This window comes from Bufo bufo, chromosome 7, assembly GCF_905171765.1.
Source record: "Bufo bufo chromosome 7, aBufBuf1.1, whole genome shotgun sequence".
In the NCBI taxonomy this organism is placed as follows: Eukaryota; Metazoa; Chordata; class Amphibia; order Anura; family Bufonidae; genus Bufo; species Bufo bufo.
The window spans coordinates 171,893,257-171,920,103 of record NC_053395.1 but is presented as its reverse complement, the minus strand read 5'-3'; the positions used below and the strand labels follow the sequence as shown (position 1 = coordinate 171,920,103).

General features: G+C 43.7%; 1 protein-coding gene across 3 annotated transcripts in view; it reads right to left on the bottom strand.

The window, feature by feature from the left end:
- LOC121008983 (minichromosome maintenance complex component 3 associated protein) overlaps nucleotides 1-26,847 on the bottom strand; it is a 71,765-nt gene that overhangs the window by 36,518 nt on the left and 8,400 nt on the right. For all 3 annotated transcript variants that reach the window (XM_040441840.1, XM_040441841.1, XM_040441842.1), the window contains exons 2-16: nucleotides 22,738-25,278; nucleotides 21,692-21,915; nucleotides 15,804-15,882; nucleotides 15,383-15,497; nucleotides 15,106-15,296; nucleotides 14,824-14,963; nucleotides 14,188-14,385; nucleotides 13,717-13,985; nucleotides 11,451-11,613; nucleotides 11,196-11,356; nucleotides 10,873-11,105; nucleotides 10,598-10,749; nucleotides 10,413-10,513; nucleotides 3,047-3,181; nucleotides 2,844-2,957 (exon numbers count right to left, since the gene is read on the bottom strand). In XM_040441840.1, coding sequence (XP_040297774.1) covers nucleotides 2,844-2,957; nucleotides 3,047-3,181; nucleotides 10,413-10,513; nucleotides 10,598-10,749; nucleotides 10,873-11,105; nucleotides 11,196-11,356; nucleotides 11,451-11,613; nucleotides 13,717-13,985; nucleotides 14,188-14,385; nucleotides 14,824-14,963; nucleotides 15,106-15,296; nucleotides 15,383-15,497; nucleotides 15,804-15,882; nucleotides 21,692-21,915; nucleotides 22,738-25,246 — 4,784 coding nt within the window. In that variant the 5' untranslated portion in view covers nucleotides 25,247-25,278. The remainder of the gene's footprint in view (nucleotides 1-2,843; nucleotides 2,958-3,046; nucleotides 3,182-10,412; nucleotides 10,514-10,597; nucleotides 10,750-10,872; nucleotides 11,106-11,195; nucleotides 11,357-11,450; nucleotides 11,614-13,716; nucleotides 13,986-14,187; nucleotides 14,386-14,823; nucleotides 14,964-15,105; nucleotides 15,297-15,382; nucleotides 15,498-15,803; nucleotides 15,883-21,691; nucleotides 21,916-22,737; nucleotides 25,279-26,847) is intronic.

Genomic DNA, 26,847 nt, shown 5'->3' with positions numbered 1-26,847 from the left:
TGGCTTTCTGGCTTTGAGTCAGAAAACTGGTGAAAATTTAACATAAATTTGTTGGGGCAACTGGTCACGCCACCTCCCTGCCATTGCCAGTTAGGCTGGGTTCACACGAGCGGATGCCGTGCGTGGCATCCGCTCCGTGAAAGAGTGCCAAGACCCAATGCAGACTGCAGAGGCACGGAGCATTAACATGACTGATAATGCTCCGTGCCTCTCTGTGACCTCTTTACTACGAAATCACAGTGACAACTTTATCTCACTGTGATTTCGTAGTAAAGAGGTCACAGAGAGGCACGGAGCATTATCAGTCATGTTAATGCTCCGTGCCTCTGCAGTCTGCATTGGGTCTTGGCACTCTTTCACGGAGCGGATGCCACACACGGCATCCGCTCGTGTGAACCCAGCCTTAAAAAGTCACAAACACATAGTTTGCAACTTTTTAACGGCACTTTTCAGAAACAAAGGGAAATTATAAATCTCCCCCTCTATTCATTCTGCTCATGGCTTAGGCTACTTTCACACTAGCGTTCGGAGCGGATCCGTCTGATGTTTCATCAGACAGATCCGCTCCGATAATGCAGACGTTCGCATCCGTTCAGAACGGATGCGTCTGCATTAAAACTTAGAAAATTTTCTAAGTGTGAAAGTTGTCTGAGCGGATCCGTTCAGACTTTACATTGAAAGTCAATGGGGAACGGATCCGCTTGAAGATTGAGCCATATGGTGTCATCTTCAAGCGGATCCGTCCCCATTGACTTCCATTATAAGTCTGGACGGATACGCTCGCCTCCGCACGGCCAGGCGGACACCCGAACGCTGCAAGCAGCGTTCAGGTGTCCGCTCACTGAGCGGAGCGGAGGCTGAACGCTGGCAGGCAGATGCATTCTGTGGATCCGCCTCCACTGAGAATGCATTGGGGCCAGACGGATGCGTTCGGGCCCGCTCGTGAGCCCCTTCAAACGGTGCGCACGAGCGGACACCCGAACGCTAGTGTGAAAGTAGCCTTAGATCCAAAAGGTGCAACTAGAAATGACAAGGCCCTACAGCAAGTTTATGAACAGGCCCCTCCCCCCCAGTAACATATGTATGATACATTAGCATCATATTCCTGTGTGCTGCCGGGACTGGGGCGTACTTCCTATTGCTATGTCTGTACAGCAGTTATTCATTGATGACTGAGTTATTGATATTATCTGAGGGGCTCTTGTCTCTATGGAAACACAGGTGGGCAGGGATGTCATGTGACTGATCCTCTGAATGCATGCTGGGATTTTCACGTCATGGTGAACAGGTTAGAAAAAGTATATATATAGCCAATACATGTCACATGATAGAAATACTTCATGGTTTAGGCTATTGTCTAGGGCACTTTGGATTTTTGATACTTAGGGTGGCCAACCCCTTTAATGGCATGTATGAGCCTCACGCTCTCTGGATATATAACTAGGGCTGTTTTTCTATATTTTAGGCTGCCATCTACACTTAGTCCCCTATTGATTCTGGGCCCTCTACCCAGTGAAACGCGTTGGGACGTACAGAACCATCACGCCTTTCTGAGAACCCCAAGCAGAAATGGTACCATCGACATTAATACGCACAAGGGCGCATGTAGGGAGTCCTAGTCAGAATTCAGGGATAGTCCAGAGGGGTAGCTCTTATCAGAGCGGGTTCTCCACTACCTGGATGTACAAAGTACAGCAGGCCAAGAGTATGGGCACATCAGGGCTTTTATTGGACCCTCCTGGTGCATCCTCTGTTCCTGTCTTAATACTAATCTACAGTGGCAGTAAGACCATTCCTTTTTGTTGGGTGCACTGGAGAGACGTTTTGCACTGAGTTTTTTTGTTACTACACGGGCAGTAATAAAAGTTAAGCATTAGCTAATGATGCATACCATATATACATATTTTCTTGTATTATGATGTAATGGTGTACTTGCTGGGCTGTATGTGGTATATAGGATATCATGCTATGACACCGTTCTACGACGACTTTTACTTCTTCCCTGATATTCATACATAATACTCCCCTTATCTAGTTCAGGATCTGTTTCTCAGTGCAAAGGCAAGGTTCAAGCCATAGGTAAGTGTAAAATATATCAGAAGCATGCTTGCATCTGCTGCTTCTTCCCTTACCATGCTTGATATCTAGCTCGCCAATCAAGGGGAGGGCGGAGTGTGCAGAGCAAGAGGCATTACAAAAGCAGTGCTCCAAGGACTCGGTGCAGCCCCCAATGCTTGAACTCGCCCCTTTCCATATGAATAAAAACACAGATATCTCTGGAGCTGTTCAACATACAGACAAAAGAAAGGTGTTGTTTTAATCAGCATTATCAACCCTAGCAGGCAGTATGCTTGGTTTAAAAGGGTTGATCATACTGACATAGGCTCTTTAAAGAGGCTCTGTCACCTGTTTCAAGTATACCATGCTAGATATACTTGCAACAGTATCTAGCGGGATCAAATGAATGGGGGGCGTTTTTATTACATAAAGGGCAGCACTAACAGGCAGGAGGGCATCGGAGATGCGGTGCTCAGAAGCAATAGGCACGCCTCCGAGTGCTCTGTTTGCTCATTAGCATATTTTACAGTGTGGATTTTACAGTGTGATCAGACCTGAAATGAGGGAAATAAAGGTATGTTTGTGATCAGCGTTTGGAGCCCTACCTCACTATATATCTAGCATGGTATACTTGAAACAGGTGACAGAGCCTTGTTAAGTGTGATCTGATATTGATTACCTATCCTGAGGATCGGTCAATAATACACTAGTGCTGCACAATCCCTTTAACACAAAACAGAATCCAAGAGTGACCATAGGCTTTAAAACTATTTGAGAGCACTCACTGCAGCTCTTCCTTTGATATTATTCGGATATTTTCTGTAATAACTTCATTAATCAGGTCATCACACTGGGACCGGCTCTCCAGCGAAAGAAGTCGCTCTCTTTCTTGAATTCTCCTGTTATACAAATCAAAATCAAGATACGTTAAATGAGCCAAAATGGTTAAGAGGGGTGTAAAAATGAACAAAAATATGCCTCATCTCACCTGGCTTCTTCTGCCTTCCTTCGTTTCTCCTCTTTCACTCTTTCAGTCTCTGCTTTTAATTCTTCTTCTGCAATAATTCCTGAAATATTCAGTATGACGTCTGCAAGCAGCCTATCTGCAATTACAGACGACTCTCTGGAGCAATATAGAAACAAAAAGAAGAACAATTTAGATGAGAATGGTAATTTGTTAATCATATAATGGAAAATATTAAATTAGATAGATAAGATATTCACTGTAGTGATTGCAGATAGAAACTTGTGCAAGGGCATGAAATGGTATAGAATAAGAAGTAAATGGTAAAGAATAAGCAGTAATTATCTGTTAAACCACCCAGTGTTGCAGCGGTCCCCCACCAGTCCTGCAACAGTCACATGCCATGCAATGGTGAGGCCACAACAGACACGTAAATGATATATGTGACGTCATCACTGCTGAACCAGCAGGGGATTTAAAGGTCAAGTACTGGTTATTATAGGTACAGTGGACAGGCACTCAACATCTGACTCTACACATGTAATCAAATAAAATCAACATTTTATTCAAATACATAGGTTGCATAAAAATCCCAAACCATATACAATATAGATATCAGATTAAGATATAAAAAGGTAAGGATATAAAAAGTTCAATTTGAACTTGTTCCGATGTAAACTATAAAAGTATTATGCTATACCTTGAGGAGAATGTATTCAATACCCAGTGTTGGAAAGTGACACAACATAAATTACATTCGCATTATTACCAGATGTTCAGGTTAAGGGTACTTTCACACTAGCCTTATTCTTTTCTGGCATTAAGTTCCGTCCTAGGGGCTCAATACCGGAAAAGAACTGATCAGTTTTATCCTAATGCATTCTGAACGGAGAACAATCTGTTCAGGATGCATCAGGATGTCTTCAGTTCAGTCTTTTTGCCATTTCAGGAAGGAGAAAATACAGCAGCATGCTACGGTTTTATCTCCGCCCAAAATTCCGAAACACTTGCCGGAATGCCGGATCCGGCATTTTTTCCCATTGACATGCATTAATGCCGGATCCGGCCCCGAGTGTTCCAGCAAAACAGATCCAGCATTGCGGTCTGCGCATGCTCAGACCGCAAAAAATGTGATAAAAAAAAAGCCGGATCCGTTTTTCCGGATGACACTGGAGAGACTGATCCGGCATTTCAATGCCTTGCCTTCTGGACACATCCAGAGTTAGAGATATGAAAAGGGAGCTCTTTTTCAAGTCTGAGAAGGATGATATAAAGACAGACGAAGAGGACAAAGACCCAATAAGGATTATTTTACCATATAACGCTCAATACAAAAAAAGTGGAAACAATTATCCAAAAACATTGGCATTATGTCCTAAAAGACAAACTAGTGGGCCCCCTCATGACCAACATACCCCAGATTACATACACCAAATTTGGCACTTAATGTAGCACCTACAGTAAAAAAGAAAACAGAGCATTGAGATCCCCCATAACTGGTTTAATTTAATCGGTGTGGCCGATGCTGTTGTAGGAATACAAAATTTCCAAGAAAAACAACCAAAATCTCCTCAACGACCAATTCTTTTACTTTTGAGATTGTGATTAGATTTTTATATATATATATATATATATATATATATATATATATATATATATATATATATATATATATTTATTTATTTTTTTAAAAACAAATTTTTTTTTAAACACTTTTTTAGTAATTCCCCTGGGGAACATGAACAGGCAATCATTAGATTGCTTTTCTCATAGACTCCAATGCATTAGCACTGGAGTCTATGAGAAATTTACTGCTTTCCTATAGGTGGCTGCATAGAGTTCATTAGCCCTGGGTGCCTGCAGTTTAAAATAGCAGGCACCCCGCCGCCATGGCGCCCACTGCACTAGCGAGCGGGCGCCATCATTAAAACACCCGACTGCCGAAATAAATATGCATTAGGCAGTCAAGAAAGGAGGTTAAACAAAAACTAGATTTTTGTACTTACCGTAAAATCTGTTCTGTTCATTGGGGGATACAGGCATGACCTTGGGTATAGCTGTTGCCACTAGGAGGAGACACTAAGCACAGAAGTGTGTGCTCCTCCCTCCAGCGACTAAGCTAAAACAGTTTGTGCCAAAGCAGTTGGAGAAGCAAAAGGAAAAACAGGAAATCCAGACAACGTAAAAAACCCAGAATCACGCAGGCCACAACGAGGCCTGTAACCAGAGACAATGGGTGGGAGCTGTGTGCCCCAATGAACGGAAAAGAAAAAGATTTTTACGGTAAGTACAAAAATCTAGTTTTCTCATCTGTATCGCTGGGGAACACAGGCTTGACCTTGGGATGTTAGAGCAGTTACAAGGGTGGGGCATAAACAAAGAAGCCATCCGGCCAATCAGAGAACCGCCGTCTGCAAAACTCTACGCCCCAGAGAAGCGTCAGAAGATGCAAAGGTGTGCACTCTGTAAAATTTGGAAAAGATGTGCAAAGACGACCAGATAGCCGCTCTGCACACCTGAAGGGCCGAAGCCCCATGATGTACTGCCCAAGAGGCCCCACTGGCCGAGCAGAATGAGGAGTAACCCGGAAGGGTGGAGCCCAGTCACTGATGCGGTACGCTTCCACAATGGCCAAATTAATGCATTGGGAAATGGAAACTTTGGACGCAGCTAGCCCTCGTCTCGGTCCCTCTAGAATGACGAATAATGAATCCGTCCATAAGAAACAGATAGATGCGAATGGCCCAAACCAAATCCAGAGTGTGGAGTGACTGCTCACGAGGATGAGGTGGGGAAGGACAAAAGGAAGGGAGAATGATCTCTTCATTGAGATGGAATGCCGACACGAGCTTCGGAAGGAAGGACTAGACCAGACGAAGGACTACCTTGTCCTGATGGAGGATAAGGAAGGGTGACCGGCAGGAAGCCAAATTCCGCTGAAAAAGAATGGAAAGGGATGAAACTTGCCCTTTGAGGGAACTGAGAGTCAGCCCCAAGTCCATGCCCGACTGCAGGAAAGACTAGAGTCGCGGCAACGAGAACCGAATGGGAGACAACTGGTGGCGTTCGCACCAACTAAAGTAGGACTTCCAGGTCCGGTGATAGATCCGGGAGGACGATGGCTTCCTAGCCCGAATCATGGTCTGGACAACAGCATCCGAGAAACCCAGAGCCCGTAGTACGGCGGCTTCAACAGCCATGCCATTAAATGTAGCGACCCAAAAATTCGGGTGGAAGATCGGTCCCTGCGACAAGAGGTCCTCCCGAAGGGGAAGATGCCAGGGCTGGTCAGTGAGGAGGGAGACTAGGGATGCGTGCCATTCCGGCTACGAGAATAAAGGACAGACCTTCTGACCCGATTTTCCGGAGAAGACACGGAATGAGCAGAAGAGGAGGGTACACATAATGAAACGTAAATTGTGTTCACGGGATTACTCTACGGCAAATGGGTGCTTTTACCCCCTGTAGCATCAAAGATAATCTCATCCAGACGCTTGCTGAAAAGCCTGTTACCTGCAAAGGGGAGGGACATCAAGGCCCGTTTAGAAGAAGCATTATCCGCTGCCCAGCAAGATAGCCACAGGGTACAGCGAATAGCCCCCAAAAGGGCTGAAGAGTGGGCCAAAAGCCTGGCTGTGTACAGAGAGGCCTCACAGATGTAAGAGCTGGGGTGTGAAAGTTTCACTGCAATAACCAAAAGTTCCTCCGAGGAGTCACCCGAGGCGAGGCCCTGACGTAGCTTGTTAGCCCACTCGGTCATAGGCTTGCTGACCCATGTAGTGGCAAGAATCGGGCGTAGGGCAGTGCCAGCTGCTTCGAAGGCATATTTGGCAAAAGATTCCAATTTCTTATCAGTGGGGTCCAAGAAGGCAAGGTGGTATTCTGTCGGGCATATTTATATCTGCATATTAAGGTCTGACATTATTAGAACCAAAATGGAGATTCACATTACCTTTAAGAGGCCGAACTCTGTTGGAATAAGCCAGAAAGGGTCAGGATAAGTTTAACTGGTACGGAAAGTCACTGGCATGCAATGTATATTGTTTTAAAAGTTATTGCCAACAGATGTGGTATCTTAAAGAATATAATGGGTCTCATATAAACTGTCTTAAATACCGGGATCAAGAGAGGTTATTGCTTAAGACACTGGTATGCAGCGTTATTCCATATAATCACCAGTGTAAAGTATATATTCACGTGTAATTGCATGTAATTTAATATATTTTATCCAATGATATATATAATGTTTGTATATTCATATCCAGTACTCTGAAGAAGGAGTCGCAGTACTCTGAAACGCGTATGGTAAATCCCATGAAATAAGACATAGAATCAGAAGATTTAAAGCGCTTAAAGAAAAGGAACCAAAAGAAAAGGGATCGGTGAGAATTTATCTTCTTAAAGGAAAGCTGGATACCTGTCGGCTATCTATGCGATACGCACTTGGTAATCACATAGCCTGCGTGATACAACTAAATAGCGCAGCAAAAGGATACCATTAAGCGACCTCTAGGACAGCACAGCTTTATACATCACCGAGGATCCCGGATTCAACATTCACACAGACTCGGTGGAAATTCCTATTACACCGCAACCTACAAAGATCTTTATCACTCGTGGGACGCCACCAGTGTTACAATTAAACCGGCAGTACTCCAGCTACAAACAGTGAGTAAAATAACTGCGGTTTATCTTTACTAATAGGCAGCGAATTTACAACCATAGTGACTTTGCAGTAGTAATATACTGCGCCGAGCATGTGAAGCACCTTATCAGCCATAAATTATTATTTCTACTATCTGAACTTTACTAGTTGGGAAATTCGTTTGGAGAGACTATATTGATACAATAGACTCTGATACATTGGTCAAATATAGAGAATTTTTTTATTTATTATTTTTTCGTATAAATATATTGTATTTATGTATTTTAGCTATGTATTTTAATATGTCGGAATAGATAGCTTTATGTGTCTCAATAAATATATCGTTATATCAAAACTCTCCGTGTGTAGCCCAGTGTTGGTGTGCCCTACTGCTTTATATTTCTTGTTAAAAATTTTAGAGGATTGGGTGAATCCTTTTGTAGGAGCACCCATACCATTCTTGACTAGTAGGTGAGCCCTCTCATATATATATATATATATATATATATATATATATAAAATAAATACTTGACAATTCTTAGACCAGCGGGATACCGGAGGGTCAACAACAGGAGAGGAGGATCACTTCTTTATCAAAGCCTCTGAAATGGGTTATAAGATGTCTAAGCGTTTCAGCAAAGTAAAACACCTGTCAGCGAAGTTCCATTCCTTGGAAAGGGAGGAATCAAACTCTGGGTGGTTGGGGAAAACTTTTGGCGAGCAACTGGATCGCCTGAAGGAAAAACTAGAATCGGCAGATGAGGACGTAGGGTCCTCAACCTGTAAGGTTTCTATAACTGCTGCAATGAAATGGTCTACCATAGCGGACAGTTTGGACTGGTCCTCCGGTGAGACAAACTTATCCTCAGAACACATCTCTTCTAATGAGGACGCGTCGGAGCGAGACTTCCTGGGAGTCGACAGGGAGATGGAGGAAACTGGGGACGCAGACGCTCTTCGAGGAGAGGGTGGTCTGGCCCATTTTGCAGGACGGCCACGAAGGGGAGTAGCAGAGGGGCCCCTAGAGTCTGACAGGTCAGGGTGGCTGCCAACGCCCCAGCATTTCCACAATGGCCCTGTTGGACTCGGAAACGTCCTGCACCATCTTAGACACAGAGCGCACCCACTCCGGCTCTACCATGGGGTGGGCAGGGGGGGGCGACTGACAGGGTCAGAGCCACTTGGCGGTGGAGCAGAGGAGTCCAACTGACCAGATGGGAATTTTGAGTGAAAAAGAAGCATATACAAAATGTCGCACGGAAGTGAATTTTGGGGCCTGGGCTCTGGGTTCAGACATAGTGAGTACCTATAGTGAAAGGTAGGGGGGCTAAAGTTAAACCCTGTAGGAAGGGGGAAAAAGAGCTTACCCGGCCTGTCCTGAAAAAACCTGGTGCCAAAGTCCGCAGAAGTCCCCCCGAGCAGGAAATGGGCGGAGTTAGAGAACAAGCGCGAAGAATTCGTGCCAGGAAGCTATATGGACGGGGGAAACGGGGAGAACTCATGCCCCCCTAATGGAGTCGGCCGCCGGCGATAATTAAAAGGAGAGCTGGCGCAGCCACTGGAGGTCTTTCCTTCTCACCCCCGTATAGCAGTGCTGCCGCAAGGAGCCCCGGCCGAGCAGAGGTGTCAGCCGGGTGAGAAGTACCCACGGCGAGCGGATCTGAAGTAGGCTGCAGCAGAAGCTGGGGCCTCAACTTACAAGCGGCCCTGGCGGAGGAGAGAGAAACAGGTGGGGGTGGGCGCTCAGTCGGGCGTCCCGAGAAAGGGGGTTTAGTGGCTGTGACAGAAAGAAGTTTGGCCAAGCACAGAGGTCCACCCCTCACCCCACCCCCACAGAAGAGCTGCCACGCAGCTGTTAACCCTTTCCTCGCCTGGGGGGACAAGGCTCCGTGGGGTTATCCACAGCAAGTAATCTGAGAAGGGGGGAGAGGGGGGGTTGGAGCCAGAAATACTTACCCGTCTGGTGTGTTCTGCCCCCCTTTTGGTGTGCGGCCCCTTAGGGAGGGCTGCTACACCAGAAACAGAGGGGACTTGACGTGGGCAGCCGTAGTGACCCGAAGGCTGGCGGGATGCAGAGGCTTTAGGAACCTCTGGTCCTCCTGGTCTTCTGGAGACTGGGAAGAAGCTGCGGGCTTGGGGACCCCCTGGTCTCCCGTCTCCTGGGTGGGAGTGCAGGCAGCTAGGACTGCCTGTAATCCCGCTAGAAGAGAAGAAATAAAGGAAAATATCAGCAGACCTGCAAAGCAGGGAGGTCTGCCTCCTACAGACACTAAGCTAAAACTGTTTGAGCTTAGTCCCTGTAGGAAGGGTATAGCTGAAGGGAGGGGCTCACACTTTTGTGCTTAGTGTCGCCTCCTAGTGGCAACAGCTATACCTAAGGTCAAGCCTGTGTCCCCCAATGATACGGATGAGAAAGATCTTTCATCTGACTATTGGACGTCAATTTCAAACCCATCCGACTTTTTTTTCAGAAAATAATGGTCTGTTATCGGTGATATTATTTTTACATCTAAGATGTCTCATGTAAGGGTGCAGGATTCTGCATCTTACAGTACCTGTTTTAATGATGGATAGCCGAGTAGTATTGCTATTTAACATTATACCTTCTGCCTAGCTGCATAGCTTGGCTGTCTTTTCTTTAATCTGAATAAGGAGTGGGGGATTTTTTGTTTTCTTATGCTTTATATTTAATGTTATTGTAGAATGGTTAAAATACATTCAAAGAAGTAAGAAACATTGTTATACTCAAGTGCAGATGAGATGTATAACGCCACACTTTCAATGTATGGAGCACTCAATTGTTTTACGGCATTGTCAAAGATCTCTTCCAGAACATCAGCTACATCCTGCATAAAGCATCAAAAGAAGATAACACTGTTAAAATGAAAGTATCTTGCAAGACTAGAAAATGACATTCATCTTTTAAGTACCTCATCACTGAATTTCGATTTGGGAGGAGATGGCGGTGGTTCAGGAGGCATGATGGGCTGAAACACTGCCTGTGCAGGCACGGAGCAGGACTCCTTAGCTTCAGGCAGAAGTACAATAGTGCGTTTAATTGGTACTTCTTCAGAAGGTTTTTCTGTTGACGTACAAAACAAACTATATTATATAGAATACAATATCAGTGAGAGTTGATTTCAGTTAGTGTGGATTTAGTAGCAGGCAACAAAGTTCATTCTTCCCGTGTCCTTTTGTCACTCACCTGTTAGTTCTAATAAAATTTTGGGTTCAGGTTCATAAATGCTGCTACTTCCAGTATATTTATTCTGGGCATCAAAGCTGCAAACAGGCATATGCATAGAGAATTGTGGGAGTGGAGCTCCGTTCACGACTTCCCCCACGGACCCTTGGTGCTTAAGACTGATATATGAGCACCTCTTTGGCCGCAACGGAGCATCGGGCTCAGTAATTGCAGCACGATTCAGCTCTACAAGACTTATAGGAATAAAAAACATTAAGTATCAAAGACAATTATAACTGTTTCTCACCTCAAAAGGTTTTCAAAACGTTGCCTCCTACACTTACCCTTCACTCACACTTAAGCCATAAGCTGTAAGAAAATCTGTGGCTTCTCCGGCATCTTGGAAAAACAACAGACTAACAATGTTTTCTAGAGGAAATAAGCTGGGTCGCTGATAGCTGATTGTGTATGCTACATTCAAGGCACGTAATGCATCTCTTCGTATCTGAGAGGAATATAATGGAAATGACATAAAACTGCACCCAGGAAGAAAAAAGAAAAAAAAAACACATTGACTGAATACAGAATAAATGTATTACCTGTGGGAAAAAACAGTGTAAAATGCAACTGCTAAGGTAAGATGCAGAACGCACAAGCCTGAAGAATCGGACAAAGTTTGTGCTGTTCAGTGCAGCGAAAACTTGGACGGCAAACTTCACTTCTTCTGAGTTACGAACAGACTCTGGAAACTGTTGCACTTCTCTGAAAAACAAAGCAATTTTTTCAGTTTTTTCCCCATTTTGACAATACAGTGATCCATAAAGATGCAATGGCCTCAGGATACAATATTTTCCACATACAAAGTCTTTCCTGGGCCATCAAAAGTTTAAACTAGAATCAACATACCCTGATTTATTATTCCTTCACTCCAGATATCTGGCGTCAAAAAGTCGCAAAATAGGGCTTTTGTGACTTTTTGCACTCGCAGGCTCAAAAAGTTAAAATTTTTATACCACTCCAGCTTTGTAATGTGGGTGGAAACATAGGTGTGGTTAGCCAAGTTAAGGAGTTTCACTCCAGATTTATCACTGAGACATGTTAAAAAAGTCGCAATCTGACTGCAGTAGGAGAGTGGAGTAGGAAAAGCTTTTCTAGACAGAAGTGTTAGGTTTTAGGATAAGACAAATTTATCAAACAACATTTGATAAATGTGGCATAAATTCCCCTCTTTGTCTGGTTGTTAGTTAGTTCCTCTTTACAGTTCAGTGCAGTACTACACGTCCTGTACTGCCCCTCTGTCTGTGACAAGATGAGCTGCTCCTTTGGATGTTGGGTAAAGACGGCTCAATTTTATTCTTCTGGTACACTGTGCACTATCCAGGACTCTGAAGAAGCACCTGTCCTCATCATAGAAAATGAAATCAGTACACTCAGCGGTTGAGTATGCAGGCAGGGCATTTGAACAATGCCACCGCTGAAGCCACTGATTAGCCAGCAGTGGTGACATGAATGTAAATGGCATGTCCCACTGTGGTCCAGTAGAGACTAGAGAAGGATTCTTGGTGCTGAAAACAGAGGGCAGGTGACAGGTGGGTATTTTTCCTGCACCTTGCTTGGCTATATGAAAAAGGGTTCCCAGTCTTGAAGAACCCCTTTAACAGTTTTTTACTTATGCACAATAAAAAGGGAGAACGCCATCGATCAGCAGCGGGGGAGCCTGCATACCATAAATACATTGGACAGCTATTGCATAGTGCTGGCCACTCACAGCCGGGATTAAACTGTGAATTTAGGAAACCATAAAATAATACTACATAACAATGATCAAAGAGGGCAGCATTAGGCAGCTGACAAGTTGCCCCTAAAAGAAGCACTTTACATAAAACGGAAACATTGCTTTATTCTTAGTGCAGGGCCTGGTGCGTATGCTGAAAAAAAAAAAAGAGGATCCATGCATCGCCTTCTCACGCCCCTTTAGTAGGCACACACTCAATACGCAATAGTATACAGTGTGATTTATAAAGACCAGGTGGGATGGTGGAAATGTCATCAAGAATCAGTGAAGCCCTCACAAACACTCTGGTTTTGTTCTAGCAATAATTTTAGTTATAAAGTAAGATAAAATAAAATGGATATTGTACAATCACTTAAAGGAGTATTCCGGTTGTGACAAGTTATTCCTTATCCACAATATAAGGGATGACTATTCGATTGGTGGGGGTCTTTCCGCTGAGACCCTCACTGATCATAGGAACAGAGGCCACGTACCCTTTGGGGCCCCCTGAAATGAACAGAGCAGAAAGTTAGGCATGCACACTTCTGCTTTGTTCATCTCTATGGGAGTTGTGAAAATAGCCGAGCACTGTACTCTACAGAACTCCCAAAGAAATGAATGGAGCAGCAGTGCACATGCTTGTGCTGCCACTCTGTTCACTTCAGTTGGCCCTGAAGTGTACAGGGTCTCTGTTCATGGGGGTGCCAGCGGTAGGACCGCTACTCATCTAAGGTTATATTAACATCTGCGTTGAAGGCTCCATTAGAAGCCTCCATCACAGAGTTTTACAAACAAAAGGAGAGAAAAAGTACTACACGCAGGACTTTTTTCTCCGCAAATTTTTTTTTTCCCCAAATGGAAACCGAACGGATCCCATTATAGTCAATGAGTTCTGTTAGCTTTTGTTCTTGTCAGTTATGTGCCACATCCAGCATTTCAGTTCTTCCACTCCTATAATAGAGCAGAAGGGAAAATGATAGCGCTGATGTGAACGTAGCCCAATGGTCATCTCCTAGCCAGTAGAGAAGGGATAGCTTGTCTCAAGTAGAATACCCCTTTAATAATACATGAAAAGGAGAGCAAGATGCTACCTGAGAATATCTCCCTTGTTTAGGTTGAGTAGAACACTATAGCCCCTGAACTCAGGTTCACAAGGATAGGTCTCTCCACGATTTTGTAGGTCCTGGTACATCTCCTTTAGGCTCTGCAAACACTTTGTTAAATTCTCATTATTGATTCTTGGATCAAATGATGACATCGGCTCCTCACAAAGTTGATAGGCACAGTGAATGTGAAAACGCATACACTTTTCCATCAAAGACACAGTAAGGGGGTCACATAAATGCTGCTGCGTAATATCCTAAAAAGTAAAGACAAAAAAAAAAAAGTACATAACTAACAAACTGCACTACTCCAGTTATTTTTCGTCACAAATCAGTTTAGTTCTGACACTTTCATAAAAGACCATATGCATTGTCATCTATAAAAATAACTTCTCTAAATCTAACAATAGGCTACTTGATGTGTACTTACACAGCTCTCCGTAGACTAACAGTTCTTACCTTTCTAATTCCACGTGTTCTGTTCCAAACAAAGTCGTACCAGTCTCTATAATTGTCCTCTCCCAGATGCATGATATGGTTCACCAGATAATCCATGGTCATGCACAGCACTGGTACAGGACGCAACTCATGAGGAAGGGGCTCTTCTTGATCTGCTGAAGATCGACTGTACTCTTTTATTGCAGCTGCATGGTCAAGCTTTAAGAGAGCGCGTAAAGCGTTAAAAAAAAAAAGAAAAAAAAAGAAATTCAACCCATAAAATATATATATATATATATATAAAGAAGAAAAAAAGGGGATGGCAGCACCGTCACAATGAAAATTAGAAAAAAGGGTGCACAGGCCCAGTGTGGATAAAAGCCAATCCAACGAAATATAGAAGATGAAAAAGCTTGAGGAAGGCTCCTGTGTAAGAGCCGAAACGTCGCTACAGCCTTATGGGTAAATAAAGTTTGTTTTATTTTTATCCAGTGGAGTGCTGCCCTTTTTCATCTTCTATATATATATATATATATATATATATATATATATATATATATATATATATATAATATATCTCTACAGACAATAGAACCCCTGTTCAAACCATACATATGGATATACATGACGTGCACAAACATTTTTGAAGGAAGTTACCTTGTCAGTTCCTGGAAGGAATTCATAGATGCTAAGTTGATTGCGGGTGTCCCTCATGTATCTCTCCTTTTCTGGGCACATGTCAGGACAAGTTCCTACAAAAGTTTTGGCTTGATCTAGCCCTGTTCGCTTAACTCGAGCTACAAGAATAAAGGAAAGGTGAATGGAAAAAGTATCCTATATGAGCCTGTCCATTTCTATTTTGTGGTTACCAAAAAAAGGCTAACCATGTCTTGCAGAGGAACAAATTGCTTCATCAGTTGTCTAAATAATCTCAAATACCTTGTCTCAATATCTTGTCTCTCTGGTCTAGGAGACGATACTTCTCTTCTGAAGTCTCAGCCACTGTTCCCACAAGATGCAAAAGTGATGCAGGCAAAGGCACTGTGGTGTCCGAGAAAGGAGCTGAGGAATCGGTGTTGTCAACACTAAACTGAAGGGTCTTGGAAAACGTAGCCTTCTTTACAGGAGATCTAATTAAATTACCAAAGAGTTAAAATAATGACTTGGCACAAAAAAAGTTTGAGACTCCAAACAACTTTGAGTATTTTAGGCTTACCCCTTCAGTCCTCGGAGAACAGGTTTGTGCACAGGCGAGACAACTCCAATGCTTTCTTGCTCATTTGGTTTTTCTTCTCTCTGCTGTGACTGAGTGCCCTTCTTCTTAGCAGGGCCTGAAAAATAAGCATTACAATCGGCCTCAGGTAACGTATGCCAGCTTATTGGGGGATTAAGAGCCCATGCACACAGGTGTATTATGGATCTGCGCAGCCTCGGAGATATATGTAACTTTAATATGACACCAATGTGTGTGCCTCCAACGTCATAATTGTGTCATGCTCCATCGGATGTCATTCTATGAAACAATTCTCCTTTAAAAGCATTGCATCTAGTGGAGAATATCTCCGTAATGCAGTGCTGTAGGGAGGTGCCATATGGCGGTACACAATATACATTGATCAGACGATATACACACTCACTTGTTTTTTTCCGTTGCCAAAAAACAACAGCATCCTTGTTCAGCTTTTTTACGGCTTTCTTGGCCATAGCTGCGCAGTTCTGTAAAATCAAAACAAATTTCACAACAGTGATTCTAATTTTTCCAAACCAAAGGTAAAATATAGGAAGAATATAAGTAGGGCGGCTCACTGAAGCCCAAAAAATGGAATGAGGTGCTCAATCCGAACGGAGCGTACCCAACGCTTGTGGTAAGGGTTTAAGAGTAAAGTATAGGGATGGCACTCTGGTCATAGGTAGTGCATGGAAAAGAGAATTTATTAAGGGATGGCTGGTTATGCCAGATATCAACAATAGATTGACAATTAGGATACAAATATAAAAAATTTCAAATCAAATAGTAAATAAAATATAATAATGATAAAAAGTCATATGTCTGCAATGTCGTTCTCCTAGGAAAATAAGGTATATATAATATACTAACAATGCATATAAAATACACGAATAAAAAAAGCCGTAGGTGGTGATGTTATAAGAGTCTGATAAACCTACTGGAGGTAGGTGCAGGTATCAAGTCCAGTAGTATCTCAAGAAAAACAGGTTTAGGTGAGGAGTATGGTAGTGATCAATTCGATCTGGTTCTGCCTCAAATAGATGAGATATTTGCCTCCGGTTAATGTCTGCTTATTTTCTAAATTTGTCCAGTAATAGTAATATTATATAATATTGTTAAGTTTAGCAGGTACGTTACCCTCCTGAGGATCAGAGGTAGGCCGGTGAGCGGCTCCTGGCGGGCGGCGTCCACGTGTGTTGTTCCCGCTCGCGGGGCTGTATGCTCTGCCTATTTGCTGCTGTAGCTGTTCGTCACTTCCGGTGACGTCACTTGCGCTCGCTGGCTCTCCCGCTCAGTTCTCATCGGCGTTCCACGTGGTGGCCGATGGCGGGAAAATGAGGCTGCGGCTTTCAAGGAAATGTAGTTAAAGATGCTCTGGAGCTCTTGTAGTTCTAGGATCCTTTTAGTTTAAGCTAGCTTGGTTTGGGAATGGCTACCTCAAAAAAAAAAAAACATACGCGTTTCGGAGCTTACTGCTCCTTCAGTGGGAATGGGTAGCCTCTTTCTTTTGCTCTAAATATATGGTCCTAATTGGATCCAATTGAGGTTTGGGGGAGTGGTCTTGGACCTTGATTCTTGGTGTTTGGTAACACTTGTACTGGCCTTGCAGATGGAAGGGATGGCATTCAGATATGATGCTGTGATATATATATAAAAATACGGACAGAATACGGCCATATCATAGATCAGTATGAGGTCCATGATGTTTGTGGTTGTAAGATGAGAATAAAATCCATATATATACACGCCGATGAGAACTGAGCGGGAGAGCCAGCGAGCGCAAGTGACGTCACCGGAAGTGACGAACAGCTACAGCAGCAAATAGGCAGAGCATACAGCCCCGCGAGCGGGAACAACACACGTGGACGCCGCCCGCCAGGAGCCGCTCACCAGCCTACCTCTGATCCTCAGGAGGGTAACGTACCTGCTAAACTTAGAATAAAGCAGACATAAGCAGACATTAACCGGAGGCAAATATCTCAGCTATTTAAGGCAGAACCAGATCGAATTGATCACTACCATACTCCTCACCTAAACCTGTTTTTCTTGAGATACTATTGGACTTGATACCTGCACCTACCTCCAGTAGGTTTATCAGACTCTTATAACATCACCACCTACGGCTTTTTTTATTTGTGTATTTTATATGCATTGTTAGTATATTATATATACACCTTATTTTCCTAGGAGAAAGACATTGCAGACATATGACTTTTTATCATTATTATATTTTATTTACTATTTGATTTGAAATTTTTTATATTTGTTTCCTAATTGTCAATCTATTGTTGATATCTGGCATAACCAGCCATCCCTTAATAAATTCTCTTTTCCATGCACTACCTATGACCAGAGTGCCATCCCTATACTTTACTCTTAAACCCTTACCACAAGCGTTGGGTACGCTCCGTTCGGATTGAGCACCTCATTCCATTTTTTGGGCTTCAGTGAGCCGCCCTACTTATATTCTTCCTAGCACTTAAAATACCCACCGGCTGAGCCCCTACTCCCAAAAAATGGACATATGTCAGTCGTACTTGTGTGTGCACTCTGGTCCCCAATAAAAGTCACACTGGATATGCTGCTGTGATATCTTCTGTTATCCATCTATCCTCGGGATAGGTCATCAATATCAGATTGGTGGGGGTCCGCCACTCATCACCCATGCAGATCAGGTGGTTGAAGAGAAGCCTGCTTTCCATGCAAGCACAGCCTTCCCTTCATTGTTCAACTGCTCACTGTCAACATCGCAACGGTGAGCAGGTGTGAGCAGTGAGAAGCTGTCCCACTCACTTCTATGGGACGGGCCCTTCCTATTCAAGTGTATTCTACAGAGTCGTCCCATAGAATTGAATGGGACGGCTTGTAATTACACCTGCTCACCGCTGCAATGTCGACGGCGAGCAGGTAAACAATGAAGGGAAAGCTGCATTCGCACGAAGCACAGCCTTCTCTTCAACCAGCTGATCGGCGGGGGTGCCAGGTATCGGACCCCCACTGATCTGATATTGACGACCTATCCTGAGGATAGCATTGACTTCTATGGAATCCACAATCAAATCTCCTAAGTAACATGTCACCTCTCGATTTTTTATTTATTTATTTATTTATTTTACATTGAAGGCAATGGTAAACTGTCGATGGAGTTTTCAATGTGGATTCAGCAGCATAAAATGCCTCTTGTCGCTGCAAATCAGTGGCAGATTTTAGCTGTGTAATAACCCTCACTGGGACATGCACGTCCTTTTCTGGATAACTTTTTTAGTTCACATTTCTGCACAGATCAAAAAGCTCGCCTAGATCACGCTCACATAGTAGTCAATGAGACATCCACAGTTTCCTGTGGTCCATGTGGCATCTGAAAAGCACATCTCTGAATGCTGTTAACAGAAGCTCAGGCAAAATGGCTGCCCTCAATCAGGTTTGGAAAACTGAATGCAAACAAACAATCTTCCAGTCCTACGTATTTTGGGTAAAAGAACACACCTGGAAAAAAAATAAATAAATTAAACTAGTCTCCCATCCAATAGCAGTCCAAAGAGGTGGTTTATTGCACTATATACACTACTCACAAAAAGTTAGGGATATTTGGCTTTCGGGTGAATTTGATGGAAAACTTAAAAAGTTCAAGCTACAGTGATAAATTAATACATCATAAGTAGGGCATTTAAGTAGAAGCAATGGTGATATCCTCATCTCAAGCAATTTATTGAAACAAAAGCTGACCCCAGGAGTGGGTATACCCCCACAAAAATGTCAGTGTCTCAGTAACTTGTCATGTGGCCTTGAGCATTAATTACAGCTTGACAAAGACGTCTCATGCTGTTCACAAGTCGACTTCTTGTCTTCCGAGACACGGCATCCCAATGTTCTTGAAGGGCGGCCCTCAGGTCATTGAGGTTCTGGGGTACAGAGTTAGGCTACTTTCACACTTGCGTTTAAGGCGGATCCGTCATGGATCTGCAAAAACGGATCCATTACAAAAATACAACCGCATGCATCCGTCATTAACGGATCCGCTTTTATTATCTGTAACATAGCCAAGACGGATCAGTCAATGGGAGACGGATCCGTTTTGAATTGTGCCAGATTGTGTCTGAGAAAATGGATCCGTCCCCATTGACTTACATTGTGTGTCAGGACAGATCAGTTTGGCTCAGTTTCGTCAAACGCTGCAGGCAGCGTTTTGGTGTCCGACTCCAGAGCAGAATGGAGACTGATCGGAGGCAAACTGATGCATTCTGAGTAGACCCTTTTCCATTTAGAATGCATTAGGGCAAAACTGATCCGTTATGGACCGCTTGTGAGAGCCCATGACAGATATCACAAACGGAAAGCAGCCTTACAAGCCTCTACACGGCGACTCAGCTGATCTCATAGGTTTTCAATGGGATTCAGGTTTGGAGAAAGCGCAGGTCACTATTTGAGGTATTCCAGTCTCCAGCAGCCGCTCCCCAATGATGCTGGAGACCGCTCGATGAGCTGGCGCATTGTCATCCATAAAGATGAAATAAGGCCTGTGTTGTTCATGCAGAGGCACAATGACTGGATTAATGATGATATTCAGGTAGTACGGGCTTGTCACTGTACCATTCACAAAGTGTAGGGAATTTCTGTATGGACTGACACACCTGCCCACACTGTAACCACCACCACCAAAGGTTCGTCTGGTGACAACAGTGACTGATGCATAGCGCTCTCCTTGATGTCCCAAACATTGTTGGCAGCCATTATTTCTGCTCAGTGTGAATTGACTTTCATCAGTGACCAGCACTGGGGCCCACTGATCCCTAATCTAGAGTAGATGCTCCCTGGCTCATGCAAGATGATGTCCCTGTGGTCAGGTACCATTGCAGGTGGTCTAGCACGCAGACCACGCTGATGTAAACGGTTGGAATGGTCTGACGTGACAATAGGGTGCCTCTCTTCTCCCGTTAAATGTGCCTGGAGTTGTGTGGAGTTCATCATCCGGTTCTGCAGGGCATTGTTCACAATTAAGTGGTAATCAGTGTGGGAAGTGGCCAAAGAGAGTCCACTCCTATGCCTGCGACTCTTTCAGTCTCTCTGTTGCAACCTGCTGATGACACTCTCTGACACTCTAAGCCCAGTGGCCATTTCCATCTGAGAACAGCACTGCTTGAAGCTTCACAATGTCCAGGTACTGCTGATTAATTACAATTGTTAGGTGTCATCTTGGTCTCATGTCAAAATGTGAACAGCATGATGAGGAGGACAGTTTAAATACCAATTCTAATTGAACCAAGAAATGTATTGGGCCATTCATAGATCAAACACCTGTTGTGCATTTAAAAGTTTAGAAAAGGTCACATTAAGTTCACCGGTAAAGGTTAGAGTGCATTTTAGGTTCATCCTGAAATTTGACCCACAAGCCAAATATCCCTAACTTTTTGTGAGTAGTGTAGATGTATTAAAAAGGGTTGTCTCATCTATATCGATAAAATATGCTAACAATGCGAGATATGTGCGTGTCCCACCTTTCCAGAAAGGGCCCCCCTCAAGTATCTGTGCCTGCTCTCCATTCATTTCAAAGGGAGTTGCAAAAATAGCCGCATGCACTGAGCTATTTTCAGAAGTCCTATAGAAATGAACGGAGAGCATGCCGCTCCATTCACTTTTATGGGACTGCTAGAGATAGGCGAGCCAGCGCTCTAATATTTTTGGCAGTCCCAGAGAAATGAATGGAGGGTAGCAGTGCATACGCTGCTACTCCCAGCTCACTTTGAGGGTCCCATTCTAGAGATGGGTGCGGGTCCCAAAGGCAGATCCTAAATTGCGGATCTGGAAAACACTGTCTGTAATGAAGACAATAATAAGACATGTTCTATTGTTCTGCGGAATGGACATATAGAAACAATCATTTTCTTTTCTTTTTTGCGTCCCCGTTGAAGTGAATGGTTCCTCATACGGGCTGCAAAATAAATAAAAAAACACAACGGACACGAAAAAAAAAATAAGTTTGCGTGCATGAGCCCCAATAAGAAGGTTGTGGCTACTCTGTGCAGAAAAAAAATAAATAAAAATGATGGGACCAGTACTGGTCCCAACTGTTGGACCTCCAAACAGGATGTGACAGCATATTCTACTGGAAGTGAACTCAACATTTCCAATAGTAGGAAACCCCTTTAATGCTAGGTTCACACAGTACCTACAGTAGTGTCTGGCCAAAAACCTTCATTCATTCCAGAAAGCAGCCAGATGAACGACAAAAACCATTATAGTCAATGGATCCCATTACAGCCTGTCGGATTTGGAACACAGATTTTTATTTTTACTTACATGGTTATTGAACTGAATAAAAGCAATTTTTTGCGCCGTCCTGCAGGTTATACGCTGAATTTTGCCATACTTCTTAAAGAAATCCTGCAGCACTGCTTTTTTATTTTGATTATTAGGCAGATCCTTAACATAAAAAGCAGTCAGTTCACTGGGGGAGACAGGCACCGAATGCTCAGCGCTAGAAGGATGTTTTCCTTGCTTTGTAGCAGTCATGGAGGAAGTATCTGCACAAAAAGAAGAGTCACCAAAGGGCAAGAAACAGATGTGAAACCAGTTTCAATATTCATGACTGAACAGTGTAATTGCTCTGTCTGATGGGATTCAAAACTTTAATGGGGTTGTCTCACCTCAGACATTGGGGGCATATCGCTAGGATATGCCCCCAATGTCTGATAGGTGCGGGGCCCATCTCTGGGACCCGCACCTATCTTCAGAATGAAGCCCGCAAAGTGAAGAAGGGCGCACTGTGCATGGGCAGCCACCCTCTATTCATTACTATGGGAGCGCTGAAAACAGCAGAGCAGCGCGCTCAGCTGTTTTTGGAAGTCCACTTGAAATGAATGGGAAGCGCATCACGCAAGCGCGGCCACCGCTCCATTCACTTCTATGGGGCTAACTCGCCTATTTTCGGGGTTCCCATAGGAATGAATGGAGGGCGGCCTTCACTTTGTGGGCTCCGTTCCAAAGATAGGTGTGGGTCCCAGTGATATGACCCCAATGTCTGTGGCGAAAAAAACCCTTTAAGGGTGCATTCACAAGACCGTATGTATTTTGCAAATGACATCCGTGTTGCAAAACAGGCAAGAATAGTACATGTTCTATTTTTTCAGCGGGACTATAGAACAGACATACGGAAGCGGACAGCACGCAGTTTGCAGCCCACATTTTTTGTGGATCCGTTGCGGAGCAAAAATAAGGTTCTGTGAATGGGGTCTTACATCCAAACAAATCTACGGGTCAGTTTTTTTTGTCAATGAAGTTTTGGAAGAAAAAATTGTTTTGCTGATAAAGGACAGAAAAAAATTGTTGGACACACATCCTGTTACCTCCAATTTCCTGCAGCAGTTCTCCTTCCTCTAGCAAGGGTTTAATTCTTCCTGGTATCAGTTCACTAGTTCCAGTTGAAGAATGCTCTCGGACAGATCCTTGTTGATTTGGTCGTACAAATGACACCATTCTGGTAGATTGAGCTTGACTCGTGGCCGTCATCTGGGGCTTAGTGAAAGCTACTTGACTGGACAGAGGAGCAGAGATAGCCTTAGCAGATTCCGTTTGGTTAGGTGAGCTTGAGGAGAGATTTCTTCCAAATGACTGATTTGATGGTGGAGGATCAGTATCCGTCGGCTTTGGAGCATTGTCTTCTTTTTTTACATCCCTTCTATCCGGAGTTTTCATTTGACTTTTCACAACATCAAACAAGCTCCTTACATAGATGTTAGCACCTCCTCTCAAATCTCGATTCAACCTTCCAGACCTCTTAACAGGTTGATGTTCGCTATGAAGATCGGAAGAGGGTTCACCCGAGGTGGCAACATCACTTCTAAGCGGGGAACGATTGTGTTCCTCTTTTCTCTTTACTCCTTTCAGTCCTTCATCTCTTCTAGATTCTTCAGGAAAACTAGTGAAACTACTATTAGCACTTGCAAATGAAGGTCTAGAGGGTGAAGTTTCAACTTTGCTTTTCTTGTCTGAAGACAAGGAGAAGAAGTTAACATTCCCTGATGTAGAAGATGCTGTGGAGGATCCAAATATTGATTGATCTTTTGACTCACTTTTACCGGACATGCTAAAAGAAGATGAGGATGTTTCATCCGATTTACTTGTTCCGCTTAAGATTGGCTTGAAAGTTGTATGAACAGGTTTGAAACTGTGCTCAGAATTGGATGACACCTGTGTAAAGGGTGATGATGTCATATTTGTAGGAAACTTAGAGTCCACAACGCTCGAACCGGTACTTATCTGTGTGTTGGTGCCAAAAACACTTCCAGAAATATTTGATTGTTGACCAAAGACTGATGTTTTCTCTGATGTTTCTGCTTTGCTAATCTGAGAAGATTGTGCAATTCCAAATGCAGTAGTAGATGGTAGTGCAGACGGGGGTTGGCCAAATTCAGAACCAGCTTCCTGTTTTGTGAAGGCAGATTGGAAGCCAGGTGGTTGGCCAAAAAAGTTACTCTGCCCACTGTTTACTTGCCCAAAGCCTGAAATCTGGCTTTTTCCATCTTGCCCAGATTGGGAGCCTGTCTGACCAAAAGTCTGCCCAGCAGTATTTAGCCCAAACAAAGGTGTCGGGCCTGAGGACGTCTGGCCAAACAAAAATCTACTGCCGGGAGACTGAGAACCCTGATTTGATCCATCTTCAGGCTGTCTGGGTGTTGAAGATGTCCCAGATGTTGCCTGCCCAAAAACCGAACCACTGCTTCCAAAGGGGGAGGACGACTGGCTTGTTGTAGGCTGTGTGAAAAAAGATGCAGACTGGTCAGTAGTAGCCTGGGCAAAGAGGGACGTAGACTGACTGGATGGTACTTGAGCAAAATGAGATGCAGATATACTGTTGGCAGTTTGTCCAAATATAGATGATTGATTAGTACTTCCTTTTCCAAACGTGGGACCAGTCTGCCCAGTAGGAGTCTGTCCGAATGCAGGTACTGATTGGCTATTACTTGCTTGTCCAAAAAGGGAAGAGGACTGTCTGGTAGTTGCCAGTCCAAACACTGAACCAGTTTGTCCTAAAGATTGCTGTGGAAAAGGATTAGCAGACTGACTACTTGAAGTCTGTCCAAAGTTAAAGCCGGATTGTCCTAGTGTGGACTGTCCAAATGCTGGAGCCAATGGCGCAGAAGATGCCTGCCCAAATGTAGGCGCAGATGCACCAGATGTGGCTTGTCCAAACACAGATGTAGACTGACTCGAAGTGCTCTGTCCAAATACTGGGGTAGACTGTGAAGAAGTGCCCTGTCCAAAAGCAGGTCCGGATTGCCCAAAGGAAGGAACAGACTGCCCTGAGCTAGCCTGCCCAAACAATGGAGCAGTCTGTCCGGATGTTGCTAGTCCAAACACTGAACCAGAAGTCGCTTGTCCGAAGGTAGAAGTAGACTGTACATTAGTTGTTTGACCGAATGTGGGAGCAGACTGTACAGAAGTGCCTTGTCCAAACACAGAATTAGACTGCCCACCAGCAGCCTGGCCAAAAATGGAACCAGATTGGCCAGAACCTGTTTGTCCAAATACTGGCCCTGTTAGTCCAGAAGAACCTTGTCCAAACGTAGGAGCTGACAGTCCACCACTTGTCTGGCCAAATGCTGAAGTAGTTTGAGCTGGATTAGTCTGTCCAAACATAGAAGATTGGCTAGAGGTATTCTGACCAAAAACAGACTGATTGTTACCAAGTTGTCCAAACATGGGAGCAGTCTGGCCCATAGATGGTTGTCCAAATGCTGGGGTAGACTGTGCAGGTGCATTCTGGCCAAACAGCAACGTTTGCCCGAACATAGCGGTGTTCTGATTTTGTGCGTTGGCGCTTGAGATTTGCTGTCCACCAAAAAGGTTGCTCATTGTCCAACACAAAATGCTTGTGTTCCAAAAACCTAAGAAACACAAAGAAAAGAAAAATTAGAAATCAGAAGAAAAAAGTTTTGTCTACAAAATATTGTACTGTGACAGGTTTTCAGTCAATCGATGCAGGTCAGCTGTTCTAAAACTACAACTCCCAGAATGCTTCATTCATTCCTATGGGAGCTACAAGAACAGCCAAGCAAGAGTACATGTTCGGAGTTGCAGTATCACAGACTTCTGAACAATGCACCACAAAGGGTACAATCCCTGGTGGAAATCCACAGTATAAACTGACATGCAAAGGTTTTCCACTGGGGATTTTATGAGAAGTGTGTGGGTTAGATTTGTTGAATTCTCATCCACTCTGCTGCTACTGTAAAACTGCAGACTTCCCTTATGCAACCCTGCAGTGGATTGTCAACAGCGGGGGTCAGGTATCAAAGACCAGTGCTTTATAGTGGTTTTTGATTCCCTCTGCACTGCCGTGGCATGAACTCAATACATGGCGAGGCACCGACCTCTTCGTCGCCACTCAGGATGCAATGGGGAAATAGTATAAGTAATGTATGTTTAAAAGTTTATTATTTTTATATTTTATTATGTATTATTATTACAAGTGGATTATTATATATATATATATATATATATATATATATATATATATATATATATATTATCTTTTATATACCTCTGGAAGAGCATGACATTAATCCATTCACAATGGAATTTATTTACCAAAAAAATTACACATATAGAAACATAGAATGTGTCGGCAGATAAGAACCATTTGGCCCATCTAGTCTGCCTAATATACTGAATACTATGGATAGCCCCTGGCCCTATCTTATATGAAGGATAGCCTTATGCCTATCCCATGCATGCTTAAACTCCTTCACTGTATTTGCAGCTACCACTTCTGCAGGAAGGCTATTCCATGCATCCACTACTCTCTCAGTAAAGAAATACTTCCTGATATTACTTTTAAACCTTTGCCCCTCTAATTTAAAACTATGTCCTCTTGTAGCAGTTTTTCTTCTTTTAAATATTCTCTCCTCTTTTACCTTGTTGATTCCCTTTATGTATTTAAAAGTTTCTATCATATCCCCTCTGTCTCGTCTTTCTTCCAAGCTATACATGTTAAAGTCCTTTAATCTTTCCTGGTAAGTTTTATCCTGCAATCCATGGACAAAACTCTTCTCTGAACTCTCTCCAAAGTATCAATATCCTTCTGGAGATATGGTCTCCAGTACTGAGCACAATACTCCAAATGAAGTCTCACTAGTGCTCTGTAGAGCGGCCTGAGCACCTCCCTCTTTCACCTGGTAATGCCTCTCCCTATACACCCAAGCATTCTGCTAGCATTTCCAGGACGTCCCTCCATGACAGTACCCACTGGAGGATGTCCTATTGGATCTCTGTAGGGACAGGAAGCGTGAGAGGTTAAAAGGCCCCTCCCCTACCCTCCCACCAGTGTTCTTCCTGTCCCTACAAGGATAGGAGCAGTGAGAGGATCCCTGCTTAATGTAGGGAGAAAACACTAGGCCGAGGCTGGTCGGGGGGCTCTTGCCTCTCCTCTTCAGCCTCCGTGGGGCCTAAAAGCC